At 42.9% G+C, this 21,235-nt stretch overlaps 1 protein-coding gene across 8 annotated transcripts in view; it reads left to right on the plus strand.

The window, feature by feature from the left end:
- Positions 1–21,235, plus strand: part of LOC126248660 (MAP7 domain-containing protein 2-like) — a 421,589-nt gene that overhangs the window by 55,810 nt on the left and 344,544 nt on the right. For 3 of the 8 annotated variants that reach the window (XM_049949856.1, XM_049949863.1, XM_049949864.1), the window contains exon 1: positions 9,845–9,920. The exons of the other annotated variants lie outside the window; for them this stretch is intronic. In XM_049949856.1, the coding sequence (XP_049805813.1) occupies positions 9,860–9,920 (61 nt within the window). In that variant the 5' untranslated portion in view covers positions 9,845–9,859. Of the gene's footprint in view, positions 1–9,844; positions 9,921–21,235 lie in introns of those variants that run through there. 8 annotated transcript variants of the gene reach the window in all.

The following is a 21,235-nucleotide window of genomic DNA, read 5'->3' on the forward strand; positions in this document are numbered from 1 at the left end:
ACCTTTAGTGTTGAATTTCGGTCGGTTTCACACCTTGTGTATCTAGAAAACCATATAACATAACTCTGTTCCTCTCTAGTTCAAGTTACTTACTGGACGGCCATCGACTCCCCATGTACCTGTTTTCGCGTATCTGTACGATGCTGCCACATAGTGAACATCTAGCGTACTGTTAGGAACATGCGTATCAAATTACTGGCTACTTGCTCCATTTTCCATTTTTATTATATACTTTATTTTTGATGTGATTGAACCTCATATGTGTGTTCCTCTAATCAACGCCATTCCACTAGCTCATAAAGTTACTTTAAGTTAAGTCACGTCAGTTGTTAATGCCAATGGGCCTTAATTACTTAATGTTTATGCCAGATACCTGGAATGCGTGTAGTGAAGCATTTAAAGAAAAACTACTGTACTGAAAGATCTGTCTAGCTATTGTCTTCCATTCCAGTAAATATTTTAGAGTGAAACCGAATCGTTTCCAGTGTTTAGTCGCTAGAATTTTATTGTGCAGATTCCACTAATGGTACCAAGGCGCCGGAAAAAAAAGAAAAAAAAAACCTTAGTGAATTGTGACCAACTCCTCAATCTGTAAACTCAGCCACTTGAACTCGTGACGACCGCGAAGAATCATCGTGCGACTCCGTAGCGCCAAGTGACTGGACTTGTTAATGAACGTTTTAGCATAATTGGGAAACGAAATGGTTTTTCGGTGTTTTATAAAGGTCAGAACGGAAGTATGAGCAAACGGTCGAAGCAAGTGCCTCTTCTGACAACTGGTACACTCTGACAGACACTCACTGAATTGTCTGCATCGCCTGCTGGTTCATCAGTGCGGACAACTAACATACGACTTGACAGTTTGATGGTTATTGAATGGCGTTGATGTACCGGTTTGCTGGGTTGTTTATTATATTATTGTTGATTATATTATATTATTGTTCTCGTGTTTCCATTTACTCCATATTTTGTTTTATTTAATTTTTCTTTGTTAGGAGTTGTTCGGGAAGTGTTTTGGATTTATTTATTTATTGACACATTTGTAATAGGACAAGTAAATTATGAATAATGACTCCAATTTTGTACATTAATATTGTTAAAAAATATAAAATAAATGACTCATTTTAGAATACCTGATGACGGGTCCATGTATTGTCCACATAATAAATGGAGGTATAATCGGGTCACGTTTTCATTCCTTCGCGTGGATGACCTTGTGCGTGTTTGATGTCAAAGGTAGATTGTGCATGGCGTCTGTTGTGCACGTTCTTGGTGTCATTTGACCAGCACTTTTGCATTTGCTGCCCGTAGAGAAGTCAGCGATTCGTTTCTGAAATCCCGATGCCATTACTGACACAGTGCAGTTCGACAGTGTCACACTTCTATCCCAAACGACAATGATATATTTCGCAATGAAAAAGTGCGTTGTTATCGGGCACTTGTTTGTTTGAGTGGCTCCAAGAATATAGCACGGGATCGGCGAATGTCAATAGAATTGAGCATTTACGAGACTTCAGGGAACAGTACATCTATCATTTTCTTCTGGGTTGGCACTACAGCCTCGATAAATTTGAAGAACGACATTATTCCACCTGCCTGTATTTTAAGTTACTTTATCGTACACTACTAGTTTCGGACACGGCCCGTTTTCAAGTGGATCTATAGCAGCAGATGTGGATACATTAACCTTGCCTCGTCAAATAATCGCGTGCCGGGCGTGTTTATACACCACGTGAAATATAAGGTGCACTACATGACAGTGGTAGCGAGAACAATAGCTTTATCACGCTATTAAAACGCTGCATCTAATCAGTAACACCAGGAAGACATTGTCCTCGCAACCACTATCATGTCATAAACCTTAGATTTTAAATGATCAACGTCGACGGCCGTGCTGTCCATAAATACACACGGCACGCGATTTTATGATGAGACGGGGATAATGTATCCACATATGTTGCTGTAGATGTACTTGAAAATGGGCTACGTCCGAAACTAGTAGTGCAAGGTAAAGTAATTTAAAATAGAGTTCGGTGGAATAATGTCCTTCAACTTACATGTCAACATTAAGGGGTACATTCAGCGTAAAGTATTTAGGTTACGCCGTAAGACTATTACCGAAACGGTATTGCAGCATTTGGATGTTGGTTTGCTGCTACGCATTCGTGAAAGATGAACCTAAAAGCATTACGTAGGTGGTCTTTATGCATTGATCACAATTTGTAAATATCTAACTGCCCACACATGACGACCCAACTTACGGATTTTTAAAACAGCATTATTCCTTTGTTTATGGCGTTCTCCATTCATAAAGACAAATTTCTTTTCCTACTCTTGTGACACCAGTGGCTGTTTCCTGTTTATCAAAAATAGTAGTTCGCTGACGAAAACACGAAATTGCGGTTGAGGCAGGACAAGTTGTTACGCGCCGTTGGATGACGCGTCCTGTGGGATTTGCGCAGAAAGCAACACCACGGGCCTGCGCATTCCTTCGAGCCTCCACCGTCAGGGGTTGCACGATATATGGCAGTCTTTTCACATGTGTAAAGATGCTGCGTACTTTGCTAACAATGTTGTATTATGTTCAGATATATCTTCATATTTGTATTTTATACTTGGCTCTTCCATACCATGTTACCATATATGAAATAAATTTAATTTTTTGAAAACTGTAATAAGAATTTGTAATTGATAAAAAGAATAATATAATGAGAATTTTTAACTGACAACTGGCTTATTATTATATAATTACATTCGCGTTATTGCATCATATTTATCGTCGCGTAGATATATTTTGTGTACGTTCTTTCTTGAAAATGGGATTTTATTCTTTAATCAAAACGAGGCGTATTGAAATGGTTGTGAATTCAGAAACTCACAAATCTGAAGTTCATTTATTGTTGCCATTGATCTTTCTTTCGTCATTCCAAGCATGCTGTTTACATACGCAGATAACCAAAACAGTTTGACTAACCTGCTAATTGCTCTTTGGCCTCTCTTTCTCATGTAAAACAGTCGCAGTTCGTTGCCATATGGATTCTACGAGGGTCTGCTGAAAAATGTTTCCGCATTTTTTATGTGAAAACCCGTAATTCTTTTTTAAATAGAACAAAAATTATTAACATTCTACATTTGATATAATCCATTATGGAGTCGAGGTAGCAGTTGTCGTTATACTAGTTATCACTGTTAGCATTCAACCGCGATTCTTATACATATTTTAACAACGCGTTTCAAGAGACAATGCTCTCATCATCAGGTTGTAAAATCTATGTCATGAAATTAAACGGACTAAAAAGACAAAATACCATCACCAATAGTTTGGAAGTCCATAGAGTAAAACAGAATTAAAAGTATATTGGACTGTGGGTCCTCGTCTTACATTGAAGTTGTTGACATAAGTCAATGGCCGTCCCATAGCTACCAAATATGCTGTCGACTGCGCCGGCTCGGGAGCTGTTGTGGACTACATCTTCATTCTTCATGTCTACATATTTGCTGTCCTCTGCCGCTAGAGGACTCTGAATTGTAGCTTGAAACATGGCGGTGTGTAATGTAACTATGTCGATGCGTGTGCTGTAATCGAGTTTCGAATTCGAAGTGTTCGTCCAAACATGGAGCATCCTCTGCTTCAACATGACAATGCCAGGCCACACATGAGCGCTGCGACATCTGTAACAGTCCGACACCTTGGCTTCACTGTCATCGACCACTCAGCATGCAAACACGACTTGGCCCAGTCCGATTTTCATCTGTTTCCAAAACTTAAAGATCACCCTAGGGAACTTCACTTTGATAATGATGAATCGGTGCAAGCAGAGGTGAAGTTGTGGCTTCGTCAACGAAGTCTAACATTCAACTGTGACGGTATCAACAAACTGGTTCTCGTTGAAAGAAATGCGTTTGTTGCCGGGGTGACTATATTGAGAAATAAATATGTAGGCATGAAGAATAAAGGTGTAGACTGTTAATGACGTTTGCCTTACTTACAAATCTTCAGAAGTTTTCATCTAAAAAATTCCGATGAATTACTTTTCAGCACTCCTCCGTTAAATCCTTGGTACAGAGTAGGATAAAGGTGGCAGGAAGCCTTCGTGCTTACATCATACAATTGCTGAAAACTACATGGAGGTGGTGTATGGGACCTACTGAGCGGGGTAGCGGAGTGGTTAGCACACTGGACTGTCATTTGGGAGGACGACGGTTCAAACTCGCGTCCGGCCATCCTGATTTATGTTTTCCGTGATTTACCTCAATCACCCAAGGTAAATGCCGGGATGGTTCCTTCGAAAGTGTATGGCCGCTTTCCTTCCCCATCCTTCCCTTATCCGAGCTTGTGCTCCGCTTCTAATGACCTCGTTGTCGACAGGACGTTAAACACTTATCTCCTCCTTCTCCTTGTGGGACCTATGCTGACGTTTTACTTAATCAAGTTAAGCACTACGTTCCTTTCATAGATTATTGGGAGGAAATTTTGGAGGATGTGTAACGCAACACAAAAAGAAAAATACAATATGTATAGAACTGATATTCAACTATCTCCGTAACAAATCCAAAATGAAACTGTCCTTGAGGATGTCGAAGGAGTCCAACATTTTAAACATTGAATTTTTTTTTCAGATTCATGCAAAACTTAACACACATGTGAATGTGTGTAGATAAGTTGGTTCTCCTAAGAAATTCTATTACGGAGAAGGCAGAAGGGGGCTGTAGTGTTAGCAGTTAGCCAACACTACGCACACTACTTTGTTGAGGAGGCCGAATGCACGCGTTAACTCACGCAAGCTGGCGTGAGGTCTGAAACAGGATACGTAATGAATGCTATAAAGAAAAGTACGTAGCTTCTGGAATACTTAACTGTAATCCATCATTTGTATACATTGTTCTTGATGAGACATGCTTCATACTATAACTATCAACTGCTATGGCGCCTTGCTAGGTCGTAGCCATTGACTTAGCTGAAGGCTATTCTAACTATCTGCTCTGCAAATGAGCGAGGCTTCGTCAGTGTGCATCGCTAGCTAAGTCGTCCGTACAACTGGGGCGAGTGCTAGTCCGTCTCTCGAGACCTGCCGTGTGGTGGCGCTCGGTCTGCGATCACTGACAGTGGCGACACGCGGGTCCGACATGTACTAATGGACCGCGGCCGATTTAAAGCTACCACTTAGCAAGTGTGGTGTCTGGCGGTGACACCACAGGGGCAGCAATAAATCCTTTTTGTCCTCTTTCTTTGTCGACAGGTAATACTTTTATGATTGTCGGAAAGTGGGTACACGTGACCAACAGTTTCACTGACGTAGTCCACTGCCTTCGTAATACGTTCTATAACGTTCACAGATCCAACTTAGACACAGATAAATGTCGCTCCTGGAGCACTGCTTTCTTCACGTGTAGTTTTCGTAGAGGATTTGTCGATCGGGTACGTCTAGAAGACGACATGGACGTAATGTAAGAGGACGTGTGATTCATCTGAGTAGGCAGTTCATTTCCATTGTTCACCGTCCAATGACAGTTTTCTCTTGTGCACTGCAGTCTCAACTGACAGTGTTAGGTCAGTAAGAGCAAACATGTGCATCTTCTGCTGCGAAACTCTTTTTGCATAGTGCTCAGAGACAACCGTCCCATGTGTTGTCACAGATAGTCACCAATTATGATTAACAAAATGGGCGACAATCCTAATACATCTACATTCATGGATGAGCCATGAACTTCCAATGTTCAGTCGTCTGCTAACCGTTTTCATCGCCATGTGTCAGGTTCGGGGTGTTCCTAACCTTTTCAGGACGTGAATATTTGATAATTCTCACAGTTTCTGTGATACCCGTTTTCTGTTGCATTGTGGTAACAATCTGACATTTATAACTACCGCGTATATCGCTATATTTCCTCATTCCGTGCTCATGGAGTCGACCGAATAATTTCTTTTCAATCCCTGTATTTGTTATATACCTTTGGTATCACGTTGCTTGACTCAATTCAAGTTCATTGCGTGATAGAAGGGTAGCATAATCTTCTGGTTAAGTAGTGTATGTCGTGGTAATAATTCTTGTCCCTCATTGAAGTTTCACAATTTTCAGCAGGTCGTAATGCAGCGTAATCTAAGGTATTGGGCAAACATCGTACATTATATCTGCCGAGACGGAAATGGAATTCGCTTGCAGCAGACTGTTGCTATATAAAAACCACGAAGCCTGGTTTCAGTGATGGCTAAAGGGGATTACCACCACGTCATCCAGCTACGCTGCAGTGATACAGGCTCGGTTGCTTACAGCTGTTCGTGTTCATACATCTTTTCGAGTGTATTGTGTTAGCAAGAAGGACGGCAAGTTCTTATTCTGGAGAACGCTGCATCCGTCCTTCGTGTGACCTTCCTGATTTAGACTAGCTATTTTTCACCAAATGGGGCAAGGGCTTCCCTTTCCACATGCGCGCGCACGCAGAATGAAATGAAAAGAATGATAATTCCTTTCATGCCTATTTCGTCTGCATCTACATCAGGTCTTGACCCTTGTTAACTTTCATGTACGGCGGGGATGTCTGATCGTCCTCTGGGTCGTATTGTTGAACCAATATTTGTAATGTGCTGTATCAATTACTTAAGAATTATTCAAAAAGCTGTACGTGAGATAAATGTACTGGTTTAAAATTGTAGTCCAGATTACCGTATATTCATTACAGTTTTCTGCACATCAATGGTTTCCTTATATCGACACATGGATATGGTGGTGCTGCCCATCCTAAATAATCAGTCTTTCTTATCCTTAAAATGCTGCCATTTTATGCTATTACTTTCTTTCGTAACCAAAACCTCACATCTGGATATTTCCCGTCACTCTAAACGTATATTCATTGAGAAAATAACGTGTTTACCTTACTCTTTAACCATACTCCACATTCATGCCATACGATCCCATGAGTTTTTTGACGCTGTTTTACATAATAGGTTATAAATTCGACAGTTTTTGCTATTGTTTCACTGAAAATCATTAATGCTGGCGCTCGTTATCCATTGTTATCTATAAACCGAAGCTATATATTTATGTAGTCTCTCTATGCTGCAGCCGGCCAAAGTGGCCGTGCGGTTAAAGGCGCTGCAGTCTGGAACTGCAAGACCGCTACGGTCGCAGGTTCGAATCCTGCCTCGGGCATGGATGTTTGTGATGTCCTTAGGTTAGTTAGGTTTAACTAGTTCTAAGTTCTAGGGGACTAATGACCTCAGCAGTTGAGTCCCATAGTGCTCAGAGCCATTTTTTTCTCTATGCTGCATTTGGTGGTTACTTTGGTCCCTGTGTGCAACCATAATACTATTCAGACATTATTTGTTTCATATATTCTCATATACTATTTTTCTCTCTGTCACTTGTTGTTCAATTGTTGGTCCATGAAAGTAGACTACCAAATGTATTATTCTTAATTTATATTCTAATGACATGTTTTGGTTGTTTTACTGTAATATATCTATAGAAGATACGAATGTCTAATTATTCAAGTTATAATCTGTTGGAGTGAATATGTGATTTATTGCATCACCTGAGAGTGTTTAAGGTTTAGTTTCACATATTGTGCCATTTCTTGCTTGAGTATTAGCCATTAGACTGCAAAATCACATATGTGTGTATTTTGAGTTTTGAACTTCATTTATTTGTCATTTTTCAGTATGTCATGTGACAGGAAGTTACTGTTTTTAAGTCAACCTTAGTTTGGGTTTCAAATGGGTTTAAGGGCTTATCAGGATTTTTAATGAAATTGGATTTATGAGGAACCCATGTATTTCTTCATGATTGTGTTTCCTCAATTTCCTTTGGTTTTCATTAATTAATTGTTCTTCAGTCATCAGATATGGTGGTGCAGGATAAAACCCTAGGCCTCCAGGTGGTAGGACGACACTTTAAATCCCCCTCCAGCTACTCAGAGGTGGTCTGTGTAAATTCATTTGTAAAGGGCAAAAACAATTTCTTTTCCCATCCTTCCTTAATCTGAGCTTGTGCTCCATCTCTAGTGACTTCCCCATCATTGGGACATTGAAGCCTAATCTCCTTTCCATCCTTTCTGTGACTTGTTTTGTTTCACTCTATTATTCCTCATTATTCTATCGTCTAATAGTTCACTGAATTTGTGTGCTAGTGATGTTTCTTTTTTTGGCTTCTTGGTTGAGGATACATCCTAGAGTACATAAAACAGTCATGGAAGAGTCTTCCATTGAAAAATATCTGAAAAATTAAATAGCAGCCTTAACTATCGTGAGGCATGTGAAGTATAATTGATTATTTGATGCAATGAAAAACATCAATCTTGAATTTTCAATATTTGTATTCTTTAAATGTTAAAAGACTATATTTAGGTTGAAGTAGTTATTCACTGGGGGGGGGGGGGTTCACTGGGGGCCGGACCGCACAATAACCCTGGGTTTAGTGTGGGGTGAGCGGACTGCTGTGGCCCATTGTGGGGTGTGAGGTGTGAACCACTGAGTGCTACAGCGGGACGAAGTCTCTCCGTCCTTTCTAGGTCCCCGGTTTAATACATACATACATACATATAACACATGTTTATATTCTCATCGCGTTTCAATTTATCATTATAAAGAACATCAAGTCGCGTTTCTTGAAAATTTGGATTACTATAGAAATGTTAGTCATAATCTGAAGTTAGTATATTGTATACCCTAATACAAAAAAAGACACCCCACGAAGGAATTATCCGAAGGGGACGGAAATGGGTAGCTGTGACGTACATGTACCGACAAACAAATGATTAAAGTTTCAGAGCCGGCCGTTGTGGCCGAGCGGTTCTAGCCGCTTCAGTCCGGAACCGCGCTGCTGCTACGGTCGCAGGTTCGAATCCTGCCTCGGGCATGGATGTGTGAGATGTCCTTAGGTTAGTTAGGTTTAAGTAGTTTCTAAGTCTAGGGGACTGATGACCTCAGATGTTAAGTCCCATAGTGCTTAGAGCCATTTTTTGAAAGTTTCAGAAAAATTTGACGATTTACTCAAGAGAAAGAGTTTCACAAATTGAGGAAGTCAATAACGCATTGGGCCATCTCTGCCCGTATGCAAGCAGTTATTTGGCTTGGCATTGATTGATAGAGTCGTTGGATGTCCTCCGGACGAATATCGTGCCAAATTCTGTCCAATTGGCGCGTTACATCGTCAAAATTCAGCGATGGTCGAGGGGCCTTCCCATAATGCTCAAAACGTTCGCATTTGGTGAGAGATCAGGCGACCTTGCTGTCCATGATAGGATTCGGCAAGCAGGAAGCCGTGTGCGGACGGCCATTATCTTGCTGAAATGTAAGCCCAGGATGGCTTGCCACGAAGGGCAACAAAACGGGGCGTAGAATACAGTCGACGTTCTGCTATGCTGTAAGGGTGCCGCGGATGACAAGGATGATAATAAAAGGGATACTGGTACGAAATGAAATGGCACCCCAGGCATGATCCTGGTTGTCGGACCGTATGGCGGGTGAAAGTCAGCTGGGTGTCCCACCGCTGTCCGGGGCGTCTCCAGACACGTCTTCGCCGTCATCGGGCCTCAGTTCGAAACTGGAATAATCACTGAAGACAGTTCCGCTCCAGTCAGTGAGATTCCAGTTTTCTAATAGATGGCTGTACTTATATACTAAATCTCAGCGTTTTCACCGAAAAGTGCTTCCCTCGTACTTATTTGTGGGATTTGTACATACGAGACGTGAGGGGTAAGACGTGAGATGCGGCAGGTGGCGGCGCGCAGTCGCAGACGGTGGCTTCGACGTCGCGTATTGACTGTGCGGCGCTGCGCCGAGCGCCAGACGCCCAGACGTAGGCCGCCAGCTCGCGCGGCAGCTCAGCTCAGCCCAGCCCTGCCCTCCTCTACTTTTCCTACCATGTGGTGCTGTAGGCGGATCAATTCGGCGGACCCTCAACCTATCACAACAATCCTTAAAGGTAAAGACACGCGAAACCCGCCGCATTCCCAGCTTTCATTCCAGCCTTCGAGCGAATTTGTATATCGCACGGGAGAGACGAGAGCGTCTCTGTTTCTGCTTTTGCACCGCAGTTAACGAAATCTCTTGACTTAGAAGGCTTTTTAGCATTCGCAGTTTGCTTACAGCTATTTTGCAGTATAGGGAGTGGTACAGTAGTGTGCTTTGTATTTATCTGCGCAGTGTGTGTACGAAAACGCTGTGCTTTCGTACGTCTCGGTGTTGGCCGGATTTCAAAGTAATGTTGTTTAGGAACGGAATGAACAATGACATTTTTACGGCAGCAGCTCGGCAGACGTGTAGCCGTGCGACATGCAGAAAGATTCGAAAATGAGGTCAGACGAAATTCAACTGCACGAACATGCCAGCAAGGGACATCGCGAATAAAATAGCCTAAAGCGAATTAACTTGTGTGTCATCTTTAAGAAAGGCTGTCGCACAATTGAAAATGTATTATAGCTGACAGAGGTATATTGAGCTGTTACTTATAATTCTTACGGCTGTGAGAAATGTACTGCATTGCGGTAATATTCAGATAACACAGTTTAGTATTTGTAAAGTCTACTTCTAAGAAACGCAGCACAGTAATAAAATACTCCTCACCCGTCGTTTATTGCGCTGGTTGCCCGAAAGGTATTTTTCAATACAATTACTGTTTGACGTTATTGATGCGGAAATATACGAGAGAACCGTACTGCTGTTGGCAGTCTGTTTATTTTATTAACAAGGAGTAAGGGAATTCATAAAGTTAATTAATTAATGAAATGTGTTTTAGTGCTTTACGAGGGATTTCGCAAAACTGTGAGATCTTTTTGCGTCGGAAATTCACTTAGGGCCCTTTTTCACAAGCTATCGGCAGGTCAGCATTGCAACAGGTAGACCACGTAGAGAACAATGTTTTGCGCGTGTATTTCGTTATTCCAACGTTTATTAATGCGAAGCGAACTGGCTGTGATATAATTGGGTCATTGTTATGACAACTGATTTTTCTCGCTTGAACGTCATTTTAATTGCTGAGGGACGTTTTACCATGCTGCACGCTGTCGTCATGTTACTGCATGTACCTGGCGTGTTATTTCGTTGCGGGTCTACGCTTCATGTCCCGATCAATACGTGTTTCTCTGCACCAGTCAGCTTTTCTTGTAAGGCCAGCGGCTGCACTGAGGCTACACGAGTTTAACGGAAATCTTTGTGGTAGGTAGATTTAAAGGTGCCGAAGAATGCCTGCCGATGCTGATGATTCGGAAACTGAATGTCAACAGCATTGCCCGTGTTTGCCTTCAACCTTCAAAATTCATTCTGCCCGTAACGTAAGTTTCTGTTTTTGCAGTTTTGTCACTGCGCAGGGTCTCTTATTGTTGCAACCACAGTCTAACCTCGGGGAGAATTCCTGCTTTACTGAAGTGTGCCATTCGACCGTTAAGTGATCAGATGGCGTGACGATAGGAGAAGAGGAATGATTGTGTCGAATGAGGACTCCGAAAGAAATAATAGGTGAAGCCAGGGTTTTTTGGGAGGGCACGATTAGTTTTTGTAATTTTCTTACAGTCATCTCCAGTTTCAGATGTGAAAGAATTCTGTATTCGAGAGTAATCTTACTTTTCACGAGTGCGTTTTGTATGCTCTGAATATCAGAAATCAGTCTGAGTATGACAAAAGACTTCCTTCCGTGTAACATATGTTGTCTTTTAATGAACATAGTGTTAGCAGACGCATGTAGAAGGTGCAGTACAGCGGCACACTACCAGGAAATGAGATACAATTGGTCCCACAAAGCCGGCCGTGGTGGCCAAACGGTTAAAGGCGCTACAGTCTGGAACCGCGCGACCGCTACGGTCGCAGGTTCGAATCCTTCCTCGGGCATGGATGTGTGTGATGTCCTTAGGTTAGTTAGGTTTAAGTAGTTCTAAGTTCTAGGGGACTGATGACCTTAGAAGTTAAGTCCCATAGTGCTCAGAGCCATTTGAACCATTTTTTTGGTCCCACAAAACTAACTAATTCGCAACTCAAAAATTGTTCCGAACAGTTATATGGAATTGGTGTCTTATTCTTATAAGACAATTGGGATGGAAACACTACTTTGAAATGACCTGGCGATAAAAGACAGGACCGAAGAGCAGTTCAAGACTGCAGCAGAGATATTCTTCACCCCAGTTTGCACAACGGCATATTAACAGGAAATAAAATACAGTTCGTCTCACAAAACTAACCAGTTCACAACTCGAAGGCTGTTCAAAACAAGTGTAGTGCCATAGTACTCGGTCACAGCAGTGATAGCGGTGGTATGTCACTTGCTGGTGATGAACTGAGCGCCGATGTGTTCCAGCATCTCTCTCGAACGCTTCCTTTGTACATGCGTGTATTTTCAGGTTAAGTTTTCATCAGAAAGTTTGTTATTTCGCGTCTCTCTGCCATTTAATAAGTTCAGCGATTTACCTAAGTTCGTGTGTTGTTCTTCAGCACTGAACTTACCTTACAGTTTCCGACTGTCTTGTTAATATATCATTTATTCCTTTTTGCATTTTTGCTCCTATCCATCTGTGTTTAATACACAACAGCGGTTCAAATCCTCGTGTAACCATCCAGTCTTAAATCTGCCATGGCTTCACTAATTGTTTAAAGTTCCTTTGGAGCAGACAGATCTGATTTCCTTCCCCAATCCGAGCGTGTGTCCTGTATCTGATGGCCTTATCATCGACGGGACGTTATTTTCCTGCCTTCCATCTGAAAGACGAAAACAATCCGTTATCAAAAATACAGTCACGAGATTTTTTTCATTTGCTGTATATAACCTGGAAAAACTGTACCTCGATGCTCTGACCCTATTCTTTTCAATTCTCTCTCTCTCTCTCTCTCTCTCTCTCTCTCTCTGTGTGTGTGTGTGTGTGTGTGTGTGTGTGTGTGTGTGTGTGTGTGTGTCCTCTTTCCTTATCCTTGTCCTTCTCCCTCTTTCTCTCCCCATCCGTCTGGCTGTTGGTAGAGAGGTATCAGTATGTGATCAGTCTAAAAAAACTTCACATACTTCGCCAACCTGACATCTTCGGAATCCAGTTCCTCGCGGGAAAATACTCCTGCAAAAAGCACAAATTTTGCGGAAAAACAGCAAGTAATATCAGCACTAATATGCATGATGTCGCCGGCCGAAGTGGCCGTGCGGTTAAAGGCGCTGCAGTTTGGAACCGCAAGACCGCTACGGTCGCAGGTTCGAATCCTGCCTCGGGCATGGATGTTCGTGATGTCCTTAGGTTAGTTAGGTTTAACTAGTTCTAAGTTCTAGGGGACTAATGACCTCAGCAGTTGAGTCCCATAGTGCTCAGAGCCATTTGAACCATTTTTTGCATGATGTCATCTCTTCACAGTTCTTTCACTAAATAGGTGACACATGCATTGCTTAGACTTCGCCCTTGGGCACACAAGTCCGAAAAGATCTATAGTGTCATCTGCAATCATCAGGCCAATCCTTCATGCTGCAACTTACTTTTAATTGAAAAGTCTGGTAATACATGGCTTCATGAGCATCATTATTCTCTATTATGATGTATAGCGTGAAGTCATGTGGCAGTTTCTGGCATCATGCAGTATTAAAAGTGGGTAATGTTGACTGCGTAATGTTCCATCATAGTATATTGGTTGCTTGTGCAGGCGTACATAGACCTGAAGACCAACATTTCTACTACAAACGAAGATACGACAGAATTTCGTGGACACGCTTTACTGTCTTTGCCGGGAATTCTGACAAGGCAATGTAATTATAAATGTAAATGAAAACGCTAATGAAAATGTTATCTCCAGAGGCCAGGTAAATGCTCTGACACTGCAGTGGACTTAATCTGGCTCTCATTAGTAACGGCAGCTAGTAGATATTACAATCGGACCGCCTCCGAAACAAACCAAATGGTGGTGCTGGTAAATGAGACAGCACAAGTATAGCCGCTTCATTCTTCACCCCAAATCTGCCCTACTAATTACCATAATTTTTCCCTCGGTAGCTGCAGTGAAAACCCGTGAAGCGGTTGCTCGGTTCTCGAATCCATATCGCTCCTTACCATTTCCAGTGTTGGTAAACGAAATATTTTTCCGCCATTGGTTACGTGGACTTTGAAGACATTTGTACTCACAGGCTTCCTACGCAGGCGACGCCTTACTGTTGTTTTTTATATTGAGAATGTTTCCAAAGTAGTTTAGAGACAATTTATCCTCGAACACATTCAGGTATGGCTCTTCCAGAGACGTCTACTTATCTTTATATAGTCCTTCATCTCCCAGTACCATACACACATCAACAAAGGTTTTGCATCATCCTTTTACTTTGAAATGCATGGCACAAGAAACAAGAATTGAAGACATTAGCAGAAAAACGGGCTAACTCTCAAGTGTAAAAGCTTAGAGATAAGTGTTGCTATCTGTTGCTGGGTACGGAACTATGAAAATTGACCTTGGTCTCACCTCTAAATATCACATTAGTGTATTTAGAGGTTAACCAATCTTAATTTTCACAGTTCCCTTACCCAGCAAAAGATGGCAACACTTATATCTTAATTTTTTGCATTTGAAGGTTAGCCCGTTTTTCTGCGCATGTTTTCAATTTTCTATAAGACATGCGTATATCTTGCATTTGCAATGCGTCCAGATCACCAAATGACGGGAAAAAAAGTGACGACAAAATCGTCCGTTTCCCGGAGGGTGAGCGAGGGACGCGGGGTGTGGGGGTGTTCATATCACTCCTGAGCAACGTCAATACGTGGTGGTGCGTCCTCTTGCTCGGATGCAGGCTTGCATTCCGTCGTGGCATACCATCGATCATCAAGTCGGACCTAGTCCATATGGATTCACACTACAATGGCGATTCTGCGTAAGTTGCTCAGCTTACATGCTGCTTGTCGACATCCAAAAACAGTTTGTTTCAATCGATCCCACACATGTTCTGTTGGGTTCATACCTGGGAACAGGCAGGCCATTCCATTCTGGTAATACTGACATGCTAAAGGAAGGTGTTCACGACAATAGCACGACGATGACTCGTGTTATCATCGATCAATGTGAAATTACCTTCAAAATGTTCCCAATACGGTCCCACTATTGGTTGCAGAATGTAGTCCCTCTGCCGTATAACAGTGAGATTGCTCTGGACAATCACGAAAGTGTACGATGTCCGCATGCTATGCTTCCCCAGAACACCACCATCATTACCTTATTGCACATGTGGGACACAGTGTTAGAGGCATTCAGTATTACCGGCCTGTTTCCAGAAGCCTTGTCAGCGCGTATTAGGGTACAAACAGAACCAAATTTTGTCCGTAAACGACACCCGACGCTAGTACTGGGGCGTCAGTTCTGTATTTATTTGTTGCTCATCTTTAATGGAGTCCGTGGTGTTTTGATGTACGGCGTGGTGCTCGACGTGGTCGTTGGGAATGGAGATGCGCATGATACAATCGTCTCGTAACAGGTTGCTACGATGAATGGCGTCCTGTAGCCTCTTCGAACGCCGAAATCAGTTCTTGAGCCGTCATCCGACGATTGCTTTGACGGAGAAGTCTTAGATATCGATCATCCTGTGCACCTGTCTAATGTGGACGGCTGTGCCATGTAACCCCTCAACACAGCCTGCGAATCGGAACCGATTCCGTGTCCGACATCACTCTGACTCCGATCCAAACGTCGTCGAACAACCTCGCGTAATGTGATGATGCGGGCCCGATCATTGGTCGCGACTGTCCTTCATATCATGATGGATGTTCACTCTACTGTGCCACAGACGTCTGTAATGCGTCGCTACTGGTGTTTTGCTTTCAAGTGAAATGCTACAATCCATTCGAGTGCGGCGTTCCTCCCGTAGGTAGCGTTCATGGTATCTGTGTGTAAATTCACAAAAAACGTCAGGGATGACCTTCAGATGGACACAGGAGGAGTCACAGTAGCAATACATCTGCTTGACATATAGGAGTGATGGAAAACTTTTATTCCTATGTGTAATTATCTAGTCGCTGATGTTCTGTCAGATAGTTTTTGAACAAGAAAATGTCTTCCCTCAAGGCAGCATTTTAGATATGACAGTTTTCGCCAATGCAGTAGGAAGTCACTACATTATACGCAGATAATTTTTGTGTTCGTCGTCGTCCAGTATCTTATCTACTACACGTCAGTTACAGCTGAGGATTGGGTGAATTGATGAGTGACCTAGAGAAAAATATGATTTTAGACTTTAGAATGGGAGTACCCTCGATCGAACAGCTAAAGAAGAATAAAAGTAATGTTAAAATCCTGAGATGTGTCTTTTCTGTAATGCTTCAAAGTCTGCAAAAGAACTGCATTCGTATAAAATAGATGTTTCAAAGCTAACGAGTCTAAAGACAGCAGAAATACATTCGCAGGAATCATAAATGGAATTGTATGTACTAACTTGTTAGCTATTTGATTGAAGTTAACACCTGCAGTACTTACTGAGTGATATTTCCCAAAATAGACGTTGCTGTGTTGTCGTACGTTCTTCTCTTATTCGTCATAGAAGTGCAAATGTGGAGTTTCAGTCTGGTGATTAAAACACATCGGAATGGAGCAGCTCGTGGCAAAGATCTGGATAATATGATTACAGTGGCTTTCGATAATGGAATACTGCAGTGCAGGTACACCGAAAATTATGACATGTATCCCCTGACGAATGTGCATACTGCTCTATTGAAGGATAGTAGAACACTGGCATGTACGTATTTTGAAATCACTTGTGTTTGGTTGTAGCCATTCGGGCTGAGGTACTTCCCTTATTAGCCCGATAAATCCGTGTATGTTGACGTTTCCTTTTCAGTCTTCCTGAACATAGAATCACGACACTGTTACACATTTTAAAGGCTTGAGCAGGTTTCTGCGCACGTTTTTATCAGAAGTCTCACACCTACTGGTTCCGCATTCGGGAGGACGACGCTTCAAACCCGCGGCCGGCCATCGAGATTTAGGTTTCCCGTGATTTCCCTAACTCTCCTTAGGCAAATACCGGGATGGTTCGTTTGAAAGGGCACGGCCGACTTTCTTCCGCATCCTTCCCTAATCTGATGGGACCGACGACCTCACTGTTTGGTCCCTTCCCCCAAATCAACCAACCATCTCACACCTCAGATATGTGAAGATAATCTTCCTCAGAATAGGCTTATGTCCCTAATCGGGAAAGGAAGAAATAGAAAAAACAAAGTAAGTGAGAGATCATTGTAACTTACCTTCAATTTTTCTCCATAAACTTTTTTTCGAGTTCTTTCTGTGTTCCAGTCGACGTGACTTTGCTTTTCGACTTAAACGCGACACATCCAGTGAGATGACGCAGCGGTTAAAGCACAGCAATCACTTTCGGGAAAAGCAGTATTCATATCTCCGTTCAGCCATCCAGGTTAAAGTTTTGTTGTAGTTCCCCTAAATCAGTTAAAGCGAACGGCTGGATGGTTCTTGTCAAAGGACAAAGCCTGTTACTTCCCCATACATATCCAATCTGACCTTGTGCTGCACCTAGAATGACGTACACCATCTGATGAAAGTATCCGACCACGCCTGTGTGATGTAGAATTGACCACTAGATGTCACGAGAGGCGGAGCCACCACTATAAAAGAAAGCGAGGAGAATTGTGTCTTCAGCAGAGCAGCAGCAACAGCGGATGGGTCAGTCAGGAGAGCTCATTGACTTCGTACATGGACTTATTGAATGTCACCGGAGTAACAAATCCATCTTGGACATTTCAACTCTTTTAAAGCTGCTCAGGTCGACTGTGTATGCTGTGATTGTGAAGTGGAAACGCGAAGGAACAGCCACGGCTAAACCAACGCCAGGCAAATTCCATGTGCTGAAGGGCAGGGACGTTCGAGCATTGCGGAAGGTGGTTGTAAAATATCGCGTGAAATCAGAGGAAGGAATCACTCGTCATTTACAAGGTGCTACCAGGAGTCCAGCTAGCATAATGACTGTGCGTAGGGAGTTGAAAAGAATGGGATACATTGGTCGAGCAGCTGCCCATAACCCACACATTTCTGTAGTCAATCCTAAGCGCCGCCTGAGGTGTTCTAAAGAGCGAAGCACCTGGTCAGTGGGTAACTGGAAACGAATGATTTGGAGGTATGACTCACGCTATACCCTGTGGCTATCCGATGGAAGCGTTTGGATTTGGCAAATGACTGGAGAATGTTACCTGCCATTATGTGTAGTGCTTACAGTGATGTACGGAGGAGGTGGTGTTGCGAGATAGGGGTGATTTTCGTGTTTGGGGTATCGATATGGGGATGATTTCCATGGTTGGGTTACTGTGCCTTTATTGCGCTTAAGAGAACGCTAAAAGCGGAAGGATATGAACTCATTTTGCAGCATTGTGTACTCCATACAGTGGGTGAACAGTTCGGAGACGATAATTGATTGTATCAGCGTTACAATGCACCCTTTCATAAAGTGGTATCTGTGAGGTAATGGTTTGTGCACACTAACATTCTCGAATGGACTAGCGTGCCCAGAGCCCCGACCTGATCCCAGTGGAACATCTTTGAGACGAGTCAGAGCGTCGATTACGCTCCAGACATTACTACTTTCTCTGGTTTCGGTTCTTGCGGGAGAATGGGCTACCATTCCTCCACAAACATTCAGACACCTCATTGAAAATGTCGTGAACAGAGTTCAAGCCTGATAAAGGCGAACGTTGGACACATTCTTTATTAATGTCCACTAATAGGTGTATGGATAGTTTGATCAGATAGTAAACTTGTGGACAGGACGTTAAATCCTAATACTGCTACCCTCCTTTTATAAATGCGTCATAGGAACGTTTACGAATGGTAAATTTATTTCGCCTGTTGCTTTGTCCTGTGGATTTGTTCGACTCTTACTTTCGACTAAATTTATCTGGATACTTTTCGAGCTTTGCCGTTTGGCATTCAGAGGCATCTCTTACCTTTATACGCTCCACGCGCGCAGTCCCTGCGGTTCCAGTGTGATAAATATTTTAATGTATTAAGCAGCGAGGTCATCAGCGTCCTCTGAACTTCAGGCGATCAAATCTGTTGACGAATCTGTCTCGTACTTCTTAGTCTTCCACTTTTTACTTATTGTCACTGACGAACGGTTGTCTCAATCTCACAGTATCAGTTAATCTTGTTCCAGTGGCTTGTACATTGATTTTTAGGCTACGTTTTCAAATAAATATTAATGGAGGATCAATTTTATATTTTTCAGTATCCCTTTATTTAATACAGTAATCCAAAATCTTATAGCTCGTTATATTTCTAACATACGGACAGTCCAATGAAGTTGTTATTATTCCTTCTTGCGTGTGTTTTATTATATATATTGGTTACAATGATATGTTAACAAAAGCAGGGCAGGAAGTGTCGCGAAGCAGGTCCATGTGAAAAATAGTGGAGAAACGAAAAAGCGAAATTTTCTTGTGGTCTTTTCTAATCTGAACTGAAGATCATTCTGAATTGGTCCTATTGTAAAATACGTGACATGTCATATTTGACATTCATGTGATTACCCTATTCAGTTGCTTTCGCGCACGCGAACACAGTGAACTGTGGCCGTAAGTGCATTAGTGAGTTTGTGGCGACTGTTGACACTACATGATTTACTGTAAGATACCTGTACCACCTCACGTTGAATCACTAGCCACTTTATTCGTGAACTATGCATGATCTTCAAAGGACTGACTGTGACTGCATGCATGTAATTTTGTAGAAAAAGAAATTGTCAGCGTTGAGTGCCGGTGTACTACACACATCAAAAAAAGTTTTGCATCACCTCGGTCCCGATAGTTCCGGAACCTGTACAGAAAATTGGAATAGAGAACAACATAAACATCATTTCCGCCCTTTTTATTGCTCATGAAAACCACACATTACATGTTGTATCAACATACAGCGAGACCTTCAGAGGTGATTGTCCAGATTGCTGTACACATCGGTACCTCTAATACCCAGTAGCACGTCCTCTTGCATTGAAGAATGCCTGTATTCGTCGTGTCATACTATCCACAAGTTCATCAAGGCACTGTTGGTCCAGATTGCCCCACACGTCAACGGCGATTGGGCGTAGATCCCTCAGAGTGGGAGGTGGGTCACGTCGTCCATAAACAGCCCTTTTCAATCTATCCCAGGCATGTTCGATAGGGTTCATGTCTGGAGAACATTCTGGCCACTCTAGTCGAGCGATGTCATTATCCCGAAGGAAATCATTCACAAGATGTGCGCCTATGGGGGCGCGAATTGTAGTCCATGAAGACGATTGCCTCGCCAATATACTGCCGATATGGTTGCACTGGTATTCACGTATCGTACAGCCGTTACGGCGCCTTCCATGACAACCAGTTGCGTACGTCGGCCCCACATAACGCCACACAAAAACGGCAGGGAACCTCCAGCTTGCTACACTCGCTGGACAGTGTGTCTAAGGCGTTCACCCTGACCGGATTGTCTCCAAACACGTCTCCGACGATTGTCTGGTTTGAAGGTATATGCGACACTTATCGGTGAAGAGAAGGTGATGCCATTCCTGAGCAGTCCATTCGGCATGTTGTTGGGCCCATCTGTACCGCGCTGCATGATTTCGTAGGTACAAATGTGGAACTCGCCATGGACGTCGGGAGTGAAATTGCGCATCATGTAGCCTATTGCGCACCGTTTGAGTCGTAACACGACGTCCTGTGGCAGCACGAAAAGCATTATTCAACATGGTGGCGTTGCTGTCAGGGTTCCTCCGAGCCATAATCCGTAGGTAGCGGTCATCCACTGCAGTAGTAGCCCTTGGTCGGCCTGAGCGATGCATGTCATCGACAGTTCCTGTCTCTCTGTATCTCCTACGTGTCTGCACAACATCGCTTTGGTTCACTCCGAGACGCCCGGACACTTCCCTTGTTTGAGAGCCCTTCCTGGCACAAAGTAACAACGCGGACGCGATCGAACCTAGGCATGGTTCAACTACAGATAACAAGAGCCGTGTAGATTCCTTCCTGGTGGATTGATTGGAACCGATCGGCTGTCGGACCCCCTCCGTCTAATGCATGGTTGTTTACATCTTTGGGCGAGTTTAGTGACATCTCTGAATATTAAAGGGACTGTGTATGCGATACAATATCCACAGTCAACGTCTATCTTCAGGTGTTCTGTGAACCGGGATGATGCAAAACTTTTTTTGATGTGTGTATATGTGTTGAGCACACGTTGCGATGATGAATCGTGTAAACGGACTTTGAGCAAACCGTACTCTAGGATGCTACTACACAGGCTCAGGACATAATGAGGCGGTACACCTCGCTG

Source organism: Schistocerca nitens, chromosome 3, assembly GCF_023898315.1.
Source record: "Schistocerca nitens isolate TAMUIC-IGC-003100 chromosome 3, iqSchNite1.1, whole genome shotgun sequence".
Classification (NCBI taxonomy): domain Eukaryota; kingdom Metazoa; phylum Arthropoda; class Insecta; order Orthoptera; family Acrididae; genus Schistocerca; species Schistocerca nitens.